Source organism: Gopherus evgoodei, chromosome 2, assembly GCF_007399415.2.
Source record: "Gopherus evgoodei ecotype Sinaloan lineage chromosome 2, rGopEvg1_v1.p, whole genome shotgun sequence".
In the NCBI taxonomy this organism is placed as follows: domain Eukaryota; kingdom Metazoa; phylum Chordata; order Testudines; family Testudinidae; genus Gopherus; species Gopherus evgoodei.
This window is the reverse complement of record NC_044323.1, coordinates 245,403,274-245,419,854: the sequence shown is the minus strand read 5'-3', so window position 1 is coordinate 245,419,854 and position 16,581 is coordinate 245,403,274. Positions and strand designations below refer to the sequence as shown.

Genomic DNA, 16,581 nt, shown 5'->3' with positions numbered 1-16,581 from the left:
CCATTACTGGACCATGGAAAGGGAATACAGCAGCAGCATCCCTGAACTGGGATGGCAATGAGATAGGTAGACCATGGGAATGCACCACAGCAGTGGCGAATTAGCCAATGGGGCCTGTGCCCAGGGGCCCCAGCCAATTAGAGATGCCCTTGTGCCTCAATGCACTTCGCCCGCCCAGACGCCTGCTGGGGAGCAGGGTTGGGGCATAGGGGCTGGCCCCACTCCTCCTGGATTGGGGTGTGGGGGCTTGCCCCACTCCCTGGCAGGAGTGCTGGGTGAGCAGATCAGGGTAACCCCCCCATGCCTCACCCCACTTCCCTGGCAGGAGCGCAGGGGCCCCACTTGCTCTGGGCCTGGCTCCATTTGGGGAAGTGGAGTACAGATCTGGGGATAGGTCCTGCTTTGAGCAGGGGGTTGGACTAGACCTCCTGAGGTCCCTTCCAACCCTGATATTCTATCTTAAGAGGCGAGCCCCGCAGTGAAGGAGCACAGCAGTGAGGCTCCGCTGGGCAACAGGGAACAGCGACAGAGCGCGCTGGATAAATGCCTCTGCAGCAGCCCCGCCACTAACCTTACAGGGAGACCTGGACTAAACCCCTCCCGGCCTCCGTCACAGAGGTCTCCCCAAAGGATGCGGGGCGAAGAGGGGGGAAGGACGCCTATTGGCTGGGTGGTGTAGCCTCGCGCAGGCGCAGAGGGGCAGCCGGGCAGCCAGAGCGGAAAGGAAATCGGGGAGAGGGGAGGGAAGGGTTAATACCGCGGGTGTCGCCGAAGGCTTCTGCCTGCGCATGCGCACTGGTTCGGGATGGTTCTGCGAGGGTCACTGACTCACCGCCAGCACTGACAAGGACCCGGCGCGGGCTGTGTGAGGTAATGGGGGGAGGCTCCCCGACTGCCGCGGCCGGGTCGGTGTCAGCCGGCGCGGGACCCGGCCCAGCCGCGCCGCCGCAGGTCCCCGCTAGCGACCGACCGAGCCCGTCGCGCGGGGAGGCGGGTGGGGGTGCTGGGGCCCGAGCGCAGGCGCGGTCCGGTTGAGGTTAAACTAGCGGGGCGGGTAACGGGCCGGGCGGGGGCTGCGGCGCGCCGGGGTCGTTCCGTAGCCAGACCCAGCCGGCACTCGGGGTTTGAAACCCTTCGGGCTGCTGCCATCGGGAGTGCAGCACCGCGATCCGGGGTGACTCCGGAGTGGATTGAAGTAAATCGGAAGAGAGCGTTCCCATTGCACAACAAGTGCCCACGCCGGGACTTGTGCCGGGCTCGTTATTCCAGAACAGCTGTTTTGGTCAATGTGCATTTGTAGGCAAGTCCTCGCTCCCAGTAACACACGCACCCCTCTAGTGTCTCCCCAGATACCCCCTCTAGCTGCACCCTGCCCGCCCCCGCCCGTGTCCTCTTTTGGGGAACCTGAAATATGGCAACTTCACGCATTATCGTCATAGATCTTTACTGGCTATGTAACTTTATTCTGCCTAATGCCGTTCCTACTAAATCCGGTAGTCTAACATGATTATTTTTACATTTCTATAGCTATCTTTATTATAAGTGCTGTGATATTTAACGATGTTGACAGCATGCTCTTAATTCAACAGACCCTTCTGCCATGGAAAGAATACTTTGTATTGCATTGCTTTTTAGCAATCCCTTTCTCATTTTCAGGAGCAGTATTGATGCAGTGCAGTGGTGGATCTGTCAAGTTTAAAGAACTGTTCTCCAGAATAGGTTTACTAGGACTCTACTTTCTGTTTTAAATAATCCCTGGAAATTCCAGAGGTTCCTGCAGTTCACATAATATAGGGGGGCATAAGATTAATTTTAATGACATAAAATTAGTGTATCTAAAAATACTGTCTAGTACATTGTATAGTACACTGCTTGTGCAAACTTACCTAAATTATAATATTGATTATGTGTTTTCATACTGTTGCAGACTATCTTGAGGATGTAAAAGCATCTGTGTACTAAAATAACTGCAATATTCTGTAAATTTTTCTGTGTGGAATTTTTGAGGTGTCTGAGAGTGAAGTGTATCTCCAAAATAGGCCAGTTGCTTATTTTGCACTCTGGTTTTAAAACGTCTGAAGCAATTTAACCCAAAGTTGCTTTAAAAATCGGCAGTTTTTCATCCAAAGCAGGTTATAGTGAAAATTTTAACAATTTGAACTGAGCATTCGACATTGTCTAAAAACATGGTCTACATAACACCACTATGGCTTTGATCCTGCAAAGCCATATATTAGTGCTTAAGTTTACACCTGGTGAGTACTCCCATCAAAGTCGCTGACTGCCCACCGTATGTAAATTTAAGCACGCATGTATGTCTTTCCAGTTTCAGGGTCTGTGCTTAATAACGTCTTGGATTTAATCTTGCCCGCTTGTTTTTAAAAGTATAGAAAAATAATAATGATATGAACTTTAAATTACCTGACAATACATGAACAACACAAAGCTTTAGTGTTTTTATGAATTAACCCCTGTATTGTGGCAAGGGAACAGGCAAGCTTTCATTGTCTAGCATTTTCGTATGAGCATAAATTCCAGCAGAGAGGAGATGTTGAAGTCAGAAACAGGGAAAGTAGTGAGCTGTTGGTCAACAATTTTTGAGGATTTGTAAAACTTTCTATATATTGTAAAAGCTTTATCTGGCATGTTGGGGGAATGGCGGGTGCTGGTTGGTCAAAAATTCCAGTTAACTATGAGTTATACTTACCAATGGAAGGAGGGAGTTTGGATGTGGGAGAATGCTCAGGGGTGGGGGTTGGAGTGCGGAAGAGGTTTCGGGGTGCCAGATCCAGGTGATGCTCACCTCAGGTGTTCCCCCGCAAGTGGCAACATGTCCCTATGCGGAGGTGCGGCCAGGAGGCTCCGTGCACTGCCTCTACCCACAGGTGCCACCCTCACAGCTCCCACTGGCCATGGTTCCTGGCCAGTGGGAGCTGCGAAGCCAGCGCATGGGGTGGGGGCAGCACATGGAGCCCCCGCAGCCATTCCTCTGCCTAGGAGCAGCAGGGACAACCAGACCTCTGGCAACCGCATTGAAGATTTGTATTGGGAGATATCAGAAATGCCTATTTCTAGAGCTTTCCGGTTGATGAAGTGCCAGATGACACAGCTTTTACTCTATTAAGTATTTGTGTTAACAAATCTACCCAGTAGGTACTGTATCTAGGATAAGATGGCTGATCCTTGGCAACAATGCATGGATTATGCAGTTACTTTAGCAAGAAAGGCTGGAGAGGTATGTAAAGTTACTTACAAATTACTGTCTGTTGCTAGAGAAACTCATGTATGTCTTATAGGGGAATTTTACTTTGGGGTTTGCCCATATATTCCACCACTATATTTTGTCCTAAAAAACCCCAAAACATTAGCGTAATCTTCTAAAGCAAAATGGCATTATGTTTGAAACAGGAAGGTATCCTGTTCTCAACTAGGCTAATTTAGGAAAAAATCTGTGCAACTCCTCAGGCTGATACTGAGCAATGATTTGTGGTTTATCCTTTCTCCTTGTTGCACAAATGCCTTTGGTACCTTAAATTTGGTTAAAAGAGTTTCCCTTTAAGTTCCCTTGCTGCTGTAGCAGGCAACATCTCATTTGTCTCTCATACCACTGTCTTTTTGTCTGAACAGTTTTGTAATGTACTTCAGTATGCATGGCTACCGGCAGCATTTTCTCTGAGTGGTTTTTCAACAGTCCTGTGTCTCTTCTCACAGGAAGCCTGCTTCCACTATGGTGCCTCTCTAGCCCTTGGGCAGACAACTTTCCTTCTTCTTCCCTCCTCCCCCTTTCATTGAGGCTCTCTCTCTTGCCAGGAAACAGTTCCTGCTCTCTCACTATAGGTGGTTTGCCCCTCTGACTGTGGTCTAACATGGCCAGAGAGCAAGAAAAAAAGCTAGCAGATCTCTGAGGAGCCATGGGGTAGGGTGGATGACCAGGTCTCCATTTCCTGCCTCTGCTTCTATACAGTAGTCTCTTACAGTGCATGCAGGCAAGGGCATATACCAGCCACACAGTCTTCAGAATCACAGAATATTGAAGTCCTTCAACTGCCTCAGTAAACGTTCCCTCAAACAAAGGTTCATCTCATTTCATTAGAAGTCCTCAATAGGATTTTCTTGGCTGGGAGGCAGAGATTCAGTCACATGTGCATGGCCTTGCCTGGAAATAACTTACCTAGGTGCAGCATTTAGTGTTTCGTTACAACTTTATAGCATTGTTAATGCTAAAATATTGTAAAAGTAAGAAATTTTAAAACAGCTCCTAAGAAACCGATGTTCCATCCTTAAATGAGATTACTTGCAGTACATAAAGTTAAGCATATGTGTAAATTAGGATCAGATTATTACAGTCAGAAAAGAATAATGATGTGTTGGACTTTCCTGGAAGCCAGAATAATTAGTATTTTCATGAAGTTTCTTATAAACAGAATGATATTCCTTACAGGTAGTCCGGGAAGCACTGAAAGAGGAAATATCCATTATGGTTAAAAGCTCGCCAGCAGATCTAGTGACAGTCACTGATCAAAAAGTGGAAAAAATGATTATTTCTTCTATAAAAGAAAAATATCCTTCTCACAGGTAAAACTTCTGTTGATATTTTAATTGCTACTCATGGGAGAAGAGGAAATGGTGGATGAAGGGATAAAGTATGGAGTCTCTTTTTTTTTTTCTCAAGGAAATTTAATATGAGATTGCCGGGAAGTTAAGGAAGAACTTCATAACTTCAGGTGTTAAATATTTAAGTGACACTTATTATAAGGTCCATCAAAGTACTTCTGACTTTCTATTTCTACCTGACAGTGTGTAGTCATAGTATACTTTGTCACAGGAAAAGGCCTTCTGGTCATATATGACCAAGAGTTGCACATATTCTCTAAAGAGTTTTTAATTATATCCCAGTTCTTCAGAAATGAATGGGAATTTCATATATTTTGCTTAATTGACGATCCTCCCCAAGGCAGCCTCCCAATTGACTTATTACTTATGTTTAGTACAGTTTACATAAAACAATTTTGCCAAAATTCCCTGTTGTCCTTTAGTTTCTTACATCCTTATGTGGTACTATGACCTCATGATACTGGACATATGGAAAAATGGTAAACCAGAATTCTCTAATAACATTGAAGTTTCTCTTCTTATGTCTAAAATAATGCGAAATTTTGTAAACTAATTTTAAAGAAAAGAAACATTTTTACTATCTCTACCATTGTGCGCCCTTATCTCTAGTGCCACAAATATCATTCCTCAACAGATAGCCCTCCAGTTTGCTTAGATACCAATTGCAATTTAGCTGTTTTCAGATAAATTTCACAATAATTGCTGTTTAATTTTAAGGTTACATCTGGTTTTCTTTCAAGAATGATAAACATCACCCACTGCAAAGTTAAATTCTAGCCTCTTTAACTATTTATGTTTTAAATATATTTTGGCTACTCTAGTTTCATTGGAGAAGAATCTGTTGCAGCTGGAGAAGGCAGTACCTTGACAGATAATCCCACGTGGATTATTGATCCTATCGATGGAACTACTAACTTTGTACACAGGTATATCTGTTTATTTTGTCCATGATTACTACTTAAATTGGGCAACATTTAGACTAGAATTTTTTTTGCTGTTTTCTCTGGAACCATTTAAGTAACCATGTTTAATAGTGTTTGCAATTGTGTTCATTGCATCTCTTTATATAGATCTTGAATTTCTTGCTTATATTTGATTAGAAACAGCCAGGCAAGTATTACCAGAGTAGCAGTACTTCTGCAAGTCCTATAATGCTCCCAAATAGAATTCTTTCCAGCTGTAACCAACAGTTGGCATGCCTTGAGAGACTAGCATTATGTAGTATAATTAGTAGAGAGTTAGAAGAAAACAGCCATTTTGCTGCAAATATCAGCCTGAAAGTTTGAAAGCAAAGGATGTAGTATTAACAAATAAACCCTATGTCAGGGGTAGGCAACCTTTGGCACATGTGCCAAAGACAGCACATAAGCTGATTTTCAGTGGCACTCACTGGTGGTCCTGGCCACCAGTCCAGGGGCACTCTGCATTTTAATTTAATTTTAAATGAAGCTTCATAAACATTTTTAAAACCTTATTTACTTTACATACAACAATAGTTTAGTTATATATTATAGACTAACAGAAAGAGACCTACTAAAAATGTTAAAATGTATTACTGGCACGTGAAACCTTAAATTAGAGTGAATAAATGGAGACTCGGCACACCACTTCAAAAAGGTTGCCAACCCTTGCCCGATGTAATTACAGTTGGCATTGCTGAGCCAGTTTGGTGGCGAAGGGCAGTAGCTGAAAAATTCAGAAGACACCCTGGATAGCTTACACCTTCCATATTTCCTCTGTTATTACATGGATGGAGTACAACTAGGACTTTAAAAAATGTATAGTAACAAAAGAAACATAATATCTCAATTATAAATTAGTAAAATATTTTGTTTTGAAGGTTTCCATTTGTGGCGGTTTCGATTGGCTTTGTTGTCAACAAAAAGGTATATTTGTTTTATTACTTAACATCCAACAGAGAAAATTAAATTCATAACATATTATTAATCACCACTCTCTTTACTTAAAACTGGCATTTCCACACTAATGGAAAATAAACCTTTCTTCCTTGCAGATTGAATTTGGAGTTGTATACAGTTGTGTGGAAGACAAAATGTACACTGGCAGGAAAGGAAAAGGTGCATTTTGCAACGGTCAGAAGCTTCGAGTATCAGGACAAGAAGGTGAGTTGAACTGAGTAGCTTATTTTGGGAAGGGGATGGGGATGAGGATGGAAATTCTTACATTTATTTTTTCCAAAATTATAATTATTAGAAACCATTGATGTATAATGTCTCCTTTTCTCATAGCTGTTCCTCACTCCATCCCTGCACAAATGTACACTTATTTGCCCATAGAGTATAAACCCTTTGAGGAAGGATCCCATATTTTGTTTTCTTTGAAGCACATAACATGCTTGTGAATGTTATAAAATAAAAATGAAATTTAGAAATTTGGAAGTTTTATCGCCTATATTTGTTAAACTGCTCTGTTTAGAAACAGTGACAAATCTACCAAAAATTTAGTCTTATCTCTGCCCTGAACCTGCAAAACATTTAAGTGTAGGCCTAACTTTAGTTGCACCACTGTTCACCTGTTTCTCAGTTTACATGAAGTTAAGTCCATGTTTAAATACTTGGCTGCATCAAGACCTTAACGATTTGAAAAATGTTGTGATTCTTACCAAGAATCACAATTTGCGACATAAGTAACCCCAGTGAACGCATACACAAAGTGAGACTGGATAGTGCTGCCTTTTTTTTTTTTTTTGGCTAAGTTTTTCTTCCTGTTAGTGTCTAGCCAAAAGTAGTTACTTCTATGCTATATTGAATATAAAGTGAACATGTGAGATGAATGTTTATTACAATGAGCATTCAGTGAAAGTGCATGATATACTTAAATATTGTCCTTATGTAAGTCAAACTGTTGGGGAAAAAAAATTCTCTTTTTCCCTTCCCAGATATTACAAAATCACTTTTAGTAACAGAAATGGGATCTAACCGTGAACCAGCGACTTTAAAGATAGTTCTTTCTAACATGGAAAGGCTTCTCAGTATTCCTGTTCATGGGTAAGGTATTTTTTAATTTGTTTTTCATCCTCTGCTTGAAGCTTGCATCAAACATGATTTTTAGGAAGGAAAATGGCAGTCAAACTCAGCTTTCTTTGCTGTAATTTTTTTTTTTTTTAAAAAGGGATGATACAATTTAAATCAAGCTGTCTTGTGGCTTTTACCAAGAAACTGTACATAAGAGACAAGATTTACGCAACATTGTTGTTTATCCTGATGAGAGAGAGGCATGGACATAGTTTGACATCTATATTTGGAGGGGGGAGGCAGCTCCAGTCAGTCCAGTGGGATTGTGCGTAGACAGGGAGCCATTTCAGATTAGGTGATTACAGGGGCTACTTAAGCACATGTATATTCTTACTTTGTTACTACTCTTGAATACAGCAGTTGAAACAATTGTAGAAGAATCTAGATTATTTTCTATCATTTAAGCTACTTACTTTTTTGCAGTTCACCAAGCTTGGAATAGATAATTTAACTTTTGGAAACACCCTACGAGGGCAAGGCCATATGATTTTATACTGCACCTACCTGGGGCTCTAGATGTGTTACCCTAATACAAATAATAATAGACTAGAAACTGAGTTTAAACAGGAGTGAAACTGACATTTTCACGTCATTTTCACTTCAGTTTAAAGTCAGCTTACTTTCCAGAGGCTCTTAAACACAACACTACAATGATTGAGTTGCAGTTCTCACAGGAGAATATATTTAAAACCAAACACTGAGAAAATTCCATATTTTAAAGTTGAGGAAAAAAAGGTCTTGTTTATTATTTAGAGTTTGTGTATGTGTGTGCATATGTGTATATATTTTGTTTGTTTGTTTTTTGAAGTACCATTCTGTGTTTGTGCCTCAGTTCCCATTGCTGTAAAATGGGAATAATAATACTTGCCTGAATGCCATATGAAATTTAAAGGATTAGATTGATATCTGTGGAGCAGGAACTGGGGGGTCTTATGACAAAGGTTTTGTATGATGCCTAGCACAATCGTGGACTCCTACTGATTTAAGGTCTTTGGGCGCTACTATAACATTAGTCAGCTTTTGAGATACCCATTGGTGGTAGCTGAAGGGAATTTACATGGTGGGTTGGATGTCGGCGGAGTACATGTCGATCTCTGGTTTGGCTAGAAGCACAGCTTTCGTCCCCCACAAGCTCAGCATCTACTGGCAGAATTTGCAGTACAGCATGGACACATACATGTCCTTGAAGCTGCAACCACTAGTGGACTTGACAGCACTGGACCAGTAGGGTCTGTTCCCAGCCTCTTCCCATGGAGAGGAGAGGTTAATCCCTGCTTCTCTGAGGGCAAACTGACTCCAAGACCCACTTAGCTGCTCCTAGCCCCCCAGCCTTCTACAGCTCCCCCTCTCTCAGAATCCTTGCACTAGGGACTGTCCCCTCTCAGCTGCTCCTTCCTCAAGACACAGCCCTATGCCCTCTCCTCTCCCTTCCCCCGAAGATTGACTCCACTTTCCTTGCTCCCCCCAGGCTCCAACACCCGCACCACTAAGGGCCCTGTGCTTTGTTTCCTTCCACCTGCCACGATGGGGGGACCCTGTGCTCCCCCACCACCACCACTGGGGACCCTGTGCTCTCCCCGACCCATCTCCACCATGGGGTGTACTATGCTCTCCCCCACACCACTAGGGACCCTGTGCTCCCCCTCCTTGCCTGCCCCACCCTCAGAGGCCTGCTCACTGCCCTGCTACTATTGGTTCAGAGGATTGTCATTCCATATAGTCTCAGCTGCTGATTGGTGGAGGGGGACGGGATGGGTGAGCTAGTGCGGCAGAGGAGGAAACTGACAGGGGTGAATCCCGGGCTCCTGGAGGAAGTGACCTGACTGCACGGTGCTGCGGCGAAGAGCTCTTCCTGTGGCTGGGGTGTGCACCACGAGCAGACCTGTGGCACAAAACTCAGGGGTGAGCAGGAGCCCCATCCCTCCTAACGGTTGGAAACAGTGGCCCTGTGTGGAGGAGGGCAAATTATGCACCTGCCTGATCTTGCAGTTTCGGGGGGACAACCCTCCGCCGCCCCACACCTCCCCAATTATGCCCCTGGAGTGAGGTACTAAACTTTGTAATCTCAGCTATTCTTACAGATCCTCGTGGCTTTGTTTAAACCCAAGGCCTTGAATGAAAAAGACATGAATAGGAATTTACCTTGGAAAATCTTCTTAATTGATTATTATTTAGAAAGTAGGATATATAGTACAAAATTATGCCAATCAAAACAGCATTGCGGATTTAAAGACTTTGGTATATGGTTTACACTAAACGTTAGTTTCTCTGATCTAAAAAGTATCATTTTATACTGGATTCTAAAAACTAAGTCTTTTATTTTTTTTTTCTGAAATCATGTCTCTGTACCAGAAGGTAGAAAACATTTGAAAAAGTCATGTGAAATCATAGAAACTAGATACAAGGATGATTTATCAGGTTCTCTAGGTTCCCCTTCTCTGATGTAACTAGAGAAAAATCAGGAGGTAAAAAACTAACTTTTACGTAGAGCTTTTCAGATTTATTTTTTCCTGCGGACAAAAAAAATTCAGCCATGGACTGTGGGGTTTTCTTTTTGGTTTTTGGTCAAAAAAAATTTCCACAAAAATTCCACAAGCCAGTTTTCCACAGCCAATTTTTTTTTTTTATTTATCATAAACACAGTTTCAGTGACAGGTTTCAGAGTAGCAGTCGTATTAGTCTGTATCCACAAAAAGAACAGGAGTACTTGTGGCATCTTAGAAACTAACAAATTTATTTAAGCATAAGTTTTTGTGGGCTACAACTCAGCCCACGAAAGTTGCTAAAATAAATTTGTTAGTCTCTAAGGTGCCACAAGTACTCCTGTTCTTTTTACAGTTTCAATGGATACTTTTTGACCAGTAAAAATCTGGCTTAAAGGGTCCAGTCATGCACAGTGCCGTAACCCAGGTGGGGCGAGCAGGGCAGCCGTGCAGGGCACAAACAGTGGAGGCAGAAAAATGATGATGAAAAATGGTAGAGGTGCAAATATGCTTGCTCATCCAGGGCGCTAAAATGCCTAGTTACAGTTCTGGTCATGCAACTTTTATTTACACAAGTACTCTTACTGAGTTTAGTGGGAATATTTACATGAGTAAGGATTGCAGGATTGGGCCCAGAGTACTGACCAGGAACTATCCTTTCTTCCAGGATTCTTAGGCTCCTTTCTGATTCCTTGAGCACATATGCCATTCATACTTCCACAAAGATTTTTGATATCATGAAACAAGGTATCATCTGTCTGCACTTGAATACAGATTTTAGGTTTTCTGTGAAATGATAAGTTAAATTACCTTTGCTCAGGGCACAGTTGGCTCTATGAGCTCAGATCAAGTGTGAGTAGTCTTTTGGCTTATCCAAGGCCGTGATCAAGTGTCTTGATGTTTTTGGTCTTTTAGCCTCAAGATGAAAACCTTGTCTGTGTCTCTGGGATCTTGAAGTCAAAACATTATCTGTTCAATTTTGAATCTTCACTTTGAAGTTCTAAGCTGCCAGCTATATGCCGTTTGTAAATCAAGGGTCACAAAGGATTAAGCTCTTGCCGTGACTTGAGCTTTATATAACAATTCAATCTATATTTGATTGATAACTGTCTGATATATGAAAATATGTGATATCTGACAAGTTCACTAAAAGGTAATTGTACAACTTGTTCAGGGGCAGTAATGCTGATAAGAGTACTGTGAATATGAAACAGAAAAGAATATTGAAAATGTCCTCTTTATAGTTGATTTACATTGCATAGTTGTTTTTTAGTGAGAATTACATTGACATATTTGCAAAAATCAAGAAAGCTTCTTATTGACTCAATTGTGAAAGCTAAGTAACATTTCCAATCAGACAACAATTTAAATTGCGCACTAATTAGCACTCACAAAGCAAAATGGACTATCCATTATTTCAAAGGTGGATATTTTTAATAACGTTTATCTTGAGTTATTTAAACATACCTCATGTTTTCGCCTTCAAAGCAATTTTGAAAGTGTTTTAAAGGAAACTACTTAATTACTTTCTTTTTAACACTAGTTAACTGAAATCTGAGAATGAATGCATGCACACTTGTTTGCAATTAAGATAAAAAATAAGCAGGAGAAAACAGGAATGAATATATACTGGATTATTTCTCACAAATAATATGCTTTCACAATAGCCTTAGTTTCCTTCTTTGCTTTATTCACGCTGGCTGGTATACACTGTCTGATTAGTTTTAATATTTTGATGTTCCTGTAAACTATTGTCAGTTAATGAATCTCTGTATCTGTTTTAGGATTAGAGCTGTTGGTACAGCAGCGGTAAACATGTGCCTTGTGGCAACTGGTGGAGCCGATGCATATTATGAGATGGGCATTCATTGCTGGGATATGGCAGGAGCTGGAATTATCATTACTGAAGCAGGTGGAGTGCTGCTGGATGTATCAGGTAAATGAAGGGAACCTTCAGGAAGGTGGTGGATTTTTTGTTCTTTTGTTTTTTGTTTTTTTGGTAATGTGGATACTTTTGAAACTGAGGTATGGAGAACACTGGAGTGTATGGGTGTTCTCTTGCTCTTTTTTATCAGCCACCTGGCAAACCATAATGAGGACCCATATCAGTAAGATTTTCAGCCATCCTATCATCTGGGTGGTTCTTAACTCTTTTAAACAGTATTTCCATCAAATTAATGCACAGTTATAGTTGTCACTTGTTTTATCCTTTAGTTCACTTAGCAGAAGTTCTTGCTTACTAGCATTGAGTCTCTTGCAGTAGAATCATTCCCTGTTAGGATATGAAAGTAAATAATAAGTCTGAATTCTTCTCCCAGGTATTAATGTTAGGTACCAGCTGAACTCAATGAGACTTGTGCATGCTTATCCAGGGACAGAACTTGATCTGAACTGATTACATTGGCTAAATACACCTCTGCCCCAGTATAACGCTGTCCTAGAGAGCCAAAAAAATCTTACTGCATTATAGGTGGAAGTGCGTTATTGAATTGCTTTGGTCTGCCGGAGTGCACAGCCATGCCGTTTCTTCCCCCCCCCCCACACCCCCCTGGAGCACTGCTTTACTGCATTATATCCAAATTTGTGTTATATTGGGTCGCATTATATTGGGGTAGAGGTGTACTTACAATTTTTCTGTGCCAGTAACTTTTTAATTCTGCCCAAGTGAAATGGTGCTATACATTCAACCACAAAGACAGTAAAACCCTTCCATGTTTGGGTAAGTGATGGCAAAAAGAGGCTTCAAAGAAAGTGAAGAATGTCTAGACCCACACTAAGGGATAGAAGAGCTCCCACCCACCTCCATGGTCATGGTGGTCCCTATTTCTGATGGCCATTCCTGTGAAGTGCAAGGGTCAATTTCGAGTTTTACCTCAATGATAGGGTCAAATTGGGGGCATGCAGGATTTACACCAGCCAAAGGGCTGAAGTCTCCCCAGTGAAACATCTCTTTAGCCACTCTGTGGGTTGCTTGGAGGATCCTTCCTAATTTCCTTCAGCATACAGCTTTATTGTTCTGTCTTTTCCCTGATTCATTTCTCACCAAATCCTTTACAGTTCATCCAAACTAATAATCAAATGTATATGGTTTCTAAGTGAAACATGTTAAATGTCTGCTGCTTCCCTTATGCAACCATTAATATAACACACTTCTAGTATTGTTAGGGGGTGCTCAATATAAGCCAAGTAGAGTTAGGACCCCATCTCCTTTGACAACATTTCCCAAGGTTGGGTAGCATGGAGAATTTGGTTGCTATATACATGAATGAGCCACTGGATCGTGTTTTACATTGACAGTGTTGAGAATTTGATTTTACACATTGTAATATATATATTTTTTTTATATTTGGATTTGTTAACACATTTTCTGCTAGACTAAGTATTGCATTTTGATAGTTGATCTTATGGCTTATTTTTTTCAAGATTAAAATTCTAAGACTACGAGCCAATTACGTTGTTGACTTTGTTTCTAGGAGGACCATTTGATTTGATGTCACGAAGAATAATTGCTGCAAGTAGTCGAGCCATAGGAGAGAGAATAGCCAAAGAGCTTCAGATAATCCCCCTACAAAGGGACGATGCCACAAACTGAATACCACAACTACACTTAAGTGTGGTAATACTAAGTTTGTCAACAGTTGTCACATACTCTGGGAATTTAGAAAATAACTTCCCACGTAAGGTCACATGTTGCACTTAAATGAATAGTAATATACTTCTACTGAATATAACTTATTACAAATTGATTTCTAAATAGAGTTTTGAAATCAGACCCATTTGAAACTGTTATAGAACTGGTTCTAACAAAGTTTGCAGTTTGTGTAAATAAAACATCAGTTTTATATTTTCTATATAGTATTGTAGCTGCTTAAATGAGTTCAAGGAAAAAAGGACACAATCCCATAAAAGTAATATTTAAAATTTATATAGCACACTGGAAGAGAGCAACTAATGCTCTAAGTCATATGTTACAAAGAGAAAGTTGATTGCTCCTAGTTCCAGTTTTCTCATGGTTTCCCCCAATGTGATCAAGGTTGATTGTTGCTTATGAGATTTTCATCTGAAGCCTCTAAATTCTTACCGTGCTATCAGTCTGTTTGGAAGTTCTCACTGGTGAAGGAAATGTAGAAGTAGATCACATGATCCCAGACCTCACTTTGGAGACAGTCACATTTAGCTTTAGGCACACTTCAGGACACTTGTATATTATCACTGTGGAAGAGTGATTCAACAATGATTTCAGTTGCTATCGCAGGGAAGGTTTAGAGAAATATCTAAAAGACGACACATTTATTTTTTAGACTTATGTGCCCTTTACTTCTATAGACATAATTGACCGCTGTTCCTAAAAAATAAGATGTAATGTGGAAGAAGAAAGCTCTGTACGCATCTCCTGTCATGCCTTCAGGCAAAAGTCTGAGAAATGAAGTGGGTTTTATGCTAAATAGTTAAAAGCAAGACCATAAGCTGAATGGGTCCTTTGGTTTCAGTTGATGCTGCCACTTGCATATTCTCTATTTGATGTTTGTGTAGCTCCCATTAACTGTTTAGGGGATTTACTCATACATTTCCAGGGGAGAATCTACCTCAATGTCTAAATACAATTTGAAATCCAAAAGATTCTCATAACTCATTAACTCTCATTAACCTACCTCCCAAAAAACCAAGCCTCTCCACCCATTTTAATTAAAATTAAGCGAGTAGTCCAGATTTTCATCTTAATTATTATTTGATAGTTATGACAGTAATGACCAGTCAGGATCAGGGTTCTGTTGTGCTACGTACTGTATAAGTACATATGAGGGCATAGGTCGAGCCCTAAAATTTACAATTAAAGAAATTACAGTATTTTAAATCTTAATGCTAATTTTTCAAAGCCTTAGGGTTAGTTGTTCTTTGCAGTTTGAGTTATTTTTAGAATTATGTTGATATCAGTGGGTACATTGAACAGTTACTGTACATTTTAGAGTAAAATTTGGTCAGTTTGGGGACCAATTAATAACTAGGGCCAAAAATTTCAGAAGTGTCCTCTAATTTTGGATGTCTAATTGAGACACCCCAAGTTATGATCACTTTTGAAAATATGTGGTTCTTTTTTATTTCTTAGTGTGGAAAAAGGTGTTTTGTATCTTAAAATACAAGCACCAGCAGGTATCTTTACATTTCTTTGGAACTTGTACCAGTTATGTTTTGCTAGTTTTACGGAAATGTTTAATTAGAAATGCCAGTGCCATGCCAACTTTAAACAATTAGCCCTAGTGAGAAAAAAAAATGCATGATAATTCAGGGGCTAAGGAGAAGGAACTCATTAGAGTTTCATTTCCTGGGGGCCCTGTAGGGAAAAAAAATAATCAAAACCTTTTGAACTTCACCACAGCTTCATTTTTTTTAAATCTAAGATATGAATGTGATGTCTTAGCAGGTGTGCCCAACATATTATCTCTCTGGGTTTTTGTGACGAATTTGAGTTTGAGTGTGAAATATGAACTGTGCAGAAGATCTCATGTTAAACTGATTTGTTTTGTAAAATGGAAATGTATAAACTAGTACTTGATGTGAGAAATGTATGCAATAATAAAAGAAAAAAGATTGTAGTATTAGTGGATCATCTGAAAAGGTTCTGTACATATTTGGTTTGTTAGATATTTTCTTTCTGTCTTTCAAAATGCCAAAGGCGTTTAGACCATATTACAGACAAAATTGTTGCTGGCCAATTTTGATTAATATTAAAACTCTTTTTAATTATTAAAAAAATAAAAAGTCAAACTAGCAAACTTTGTATTCTGAAAAAAAAACAATGAGGACTCCTTGTGGCACCTGCTGAAGTGGGTTATAGCCCACAAAAGCTTATACCCAAATAAGTTTGTCTCTAAGGTGCCACAAGGATTCCTCATTGTTTTTGCTGATACAGACTAACACGTCTACCCCTCTGAAATTTGTATTCTGATTATACCTTTAAAACTTAGATGGCCGCCGTGTGTGTGTGAGTGAGTGAGTGAGTCTGCCTACTTAACAATATCACATATTTACAAGAGATAGCAACTACCAGATTTGTGATTCCATTTCCTCACTCTTAGTTAGAAGGAATACCATTCTGTTCCCTCACTCCCTGTCCAAATGTCCCAGTTGCAGACGTAGACTTTCAGTTAGGACTGCATGACGACTACTTCTTGCAAATAGTTACATCTGACCATGGGTGGGTTCCTACGCAGTTGATCAGTTAAGCATAATACCAATCAAAATCATGTTGTACAGCCTGTGCTTTTTTATTGGGTAACAATTTCACTGTGGAGAACAGTAAGGCAAGTGAAGCATCCCTTACACTAGGGTTTCCCATGCCAAATGTGATCCTGGGTGGGGAATAAGACTTCCTCTCTCACAGCTGGGCGAGAGGAAGGGAAAACCAAAATACAACAGCAACACTGAGGTGTAGGAGCAAATCTTTTCTT

At 40.6% G+C, this 16,581-nt stretch overlaps 1 protein-coding gene across 9 annotated transcripts; it reads left to right on the top strand.

The window, feature by feature from the left end:
- Window positions 1-769: 769 nt before the first annotated feature.
- IMPA1 (inositol monophosphatase 1) lies at window positions 770-15,759 on the top strand. 9 transcript variants are annotated; one of them, XM_030553354.1, is made up of 10 exons: window positions 789-870; window positions 1,657-1,719; window positions 3,151-3,235; window positions 4,442-4,575; window positions 5,436-5,540; window positions 6,455-6,500; window positions 6,629-6,737; window positions 7,514-7,622; window positions 11,917-12,068; window positions 13,606-15,759. In XM_030553354.1, exons 3-10 carry the CDS (start codon window positions 3,173-3,175, stop codon window positions 13,722-13,724), a joined length of 837 nt encoding a protein of 278 aa, XP_030409214.1. In that variant the 5' UTR covers window positions 789-870; window positions 1,657-1,719; window positions 3,151-3,172; the 3' UTR covers window positions 13,725-15,759. The 9 variants fall into 9 exon arrangements, with proteins under 9 accessions (XP_030409217.1, XP_030409218.1, XP_030409210.1 ...); XM_030553353.1 differs by having other exon boundaries at window positions 1,657-1,770; XM_030553357.1 differs by lacking the exons at window positions 1,657-1,719; window positions 13,606-15,759 and adding an exon at window positions 10,800-10,879 and having other exon boundaries at window positions 770-870; window positions 11,917-12,037.
- The last annotated feature ends 822 nt before the right edge of the window (window positions 15,760-16,581 follow it).

What these genes read in the sequence shown, in the direction of transcription:
- IMPA1 (XM_030553350.1), top strand. Translation starts at nt 3,173, where the DNA reads ATGGCTGATCCTTGGCAACAATGCATGGATTATGCAGTTACTTTAGCA. An exon ending in GAAAAATATCCTTCTCACAG is followed by an intron (nt 4,576 to 5,435) that starts GTAAAACTTCTG and finishes TGGCTACTCTAG; the next exon opens with TTTCATTGGAGAAGAATCTG. An exon ending in TCGAGTATCAGGACAAGAAG is followed by an intron (nt 6,738 to 7,513) that starts GTGAGTTGAACT and finishes TTCCCTTCCCAG; the next exon opens with ATATTACAAAATCACTTTTA.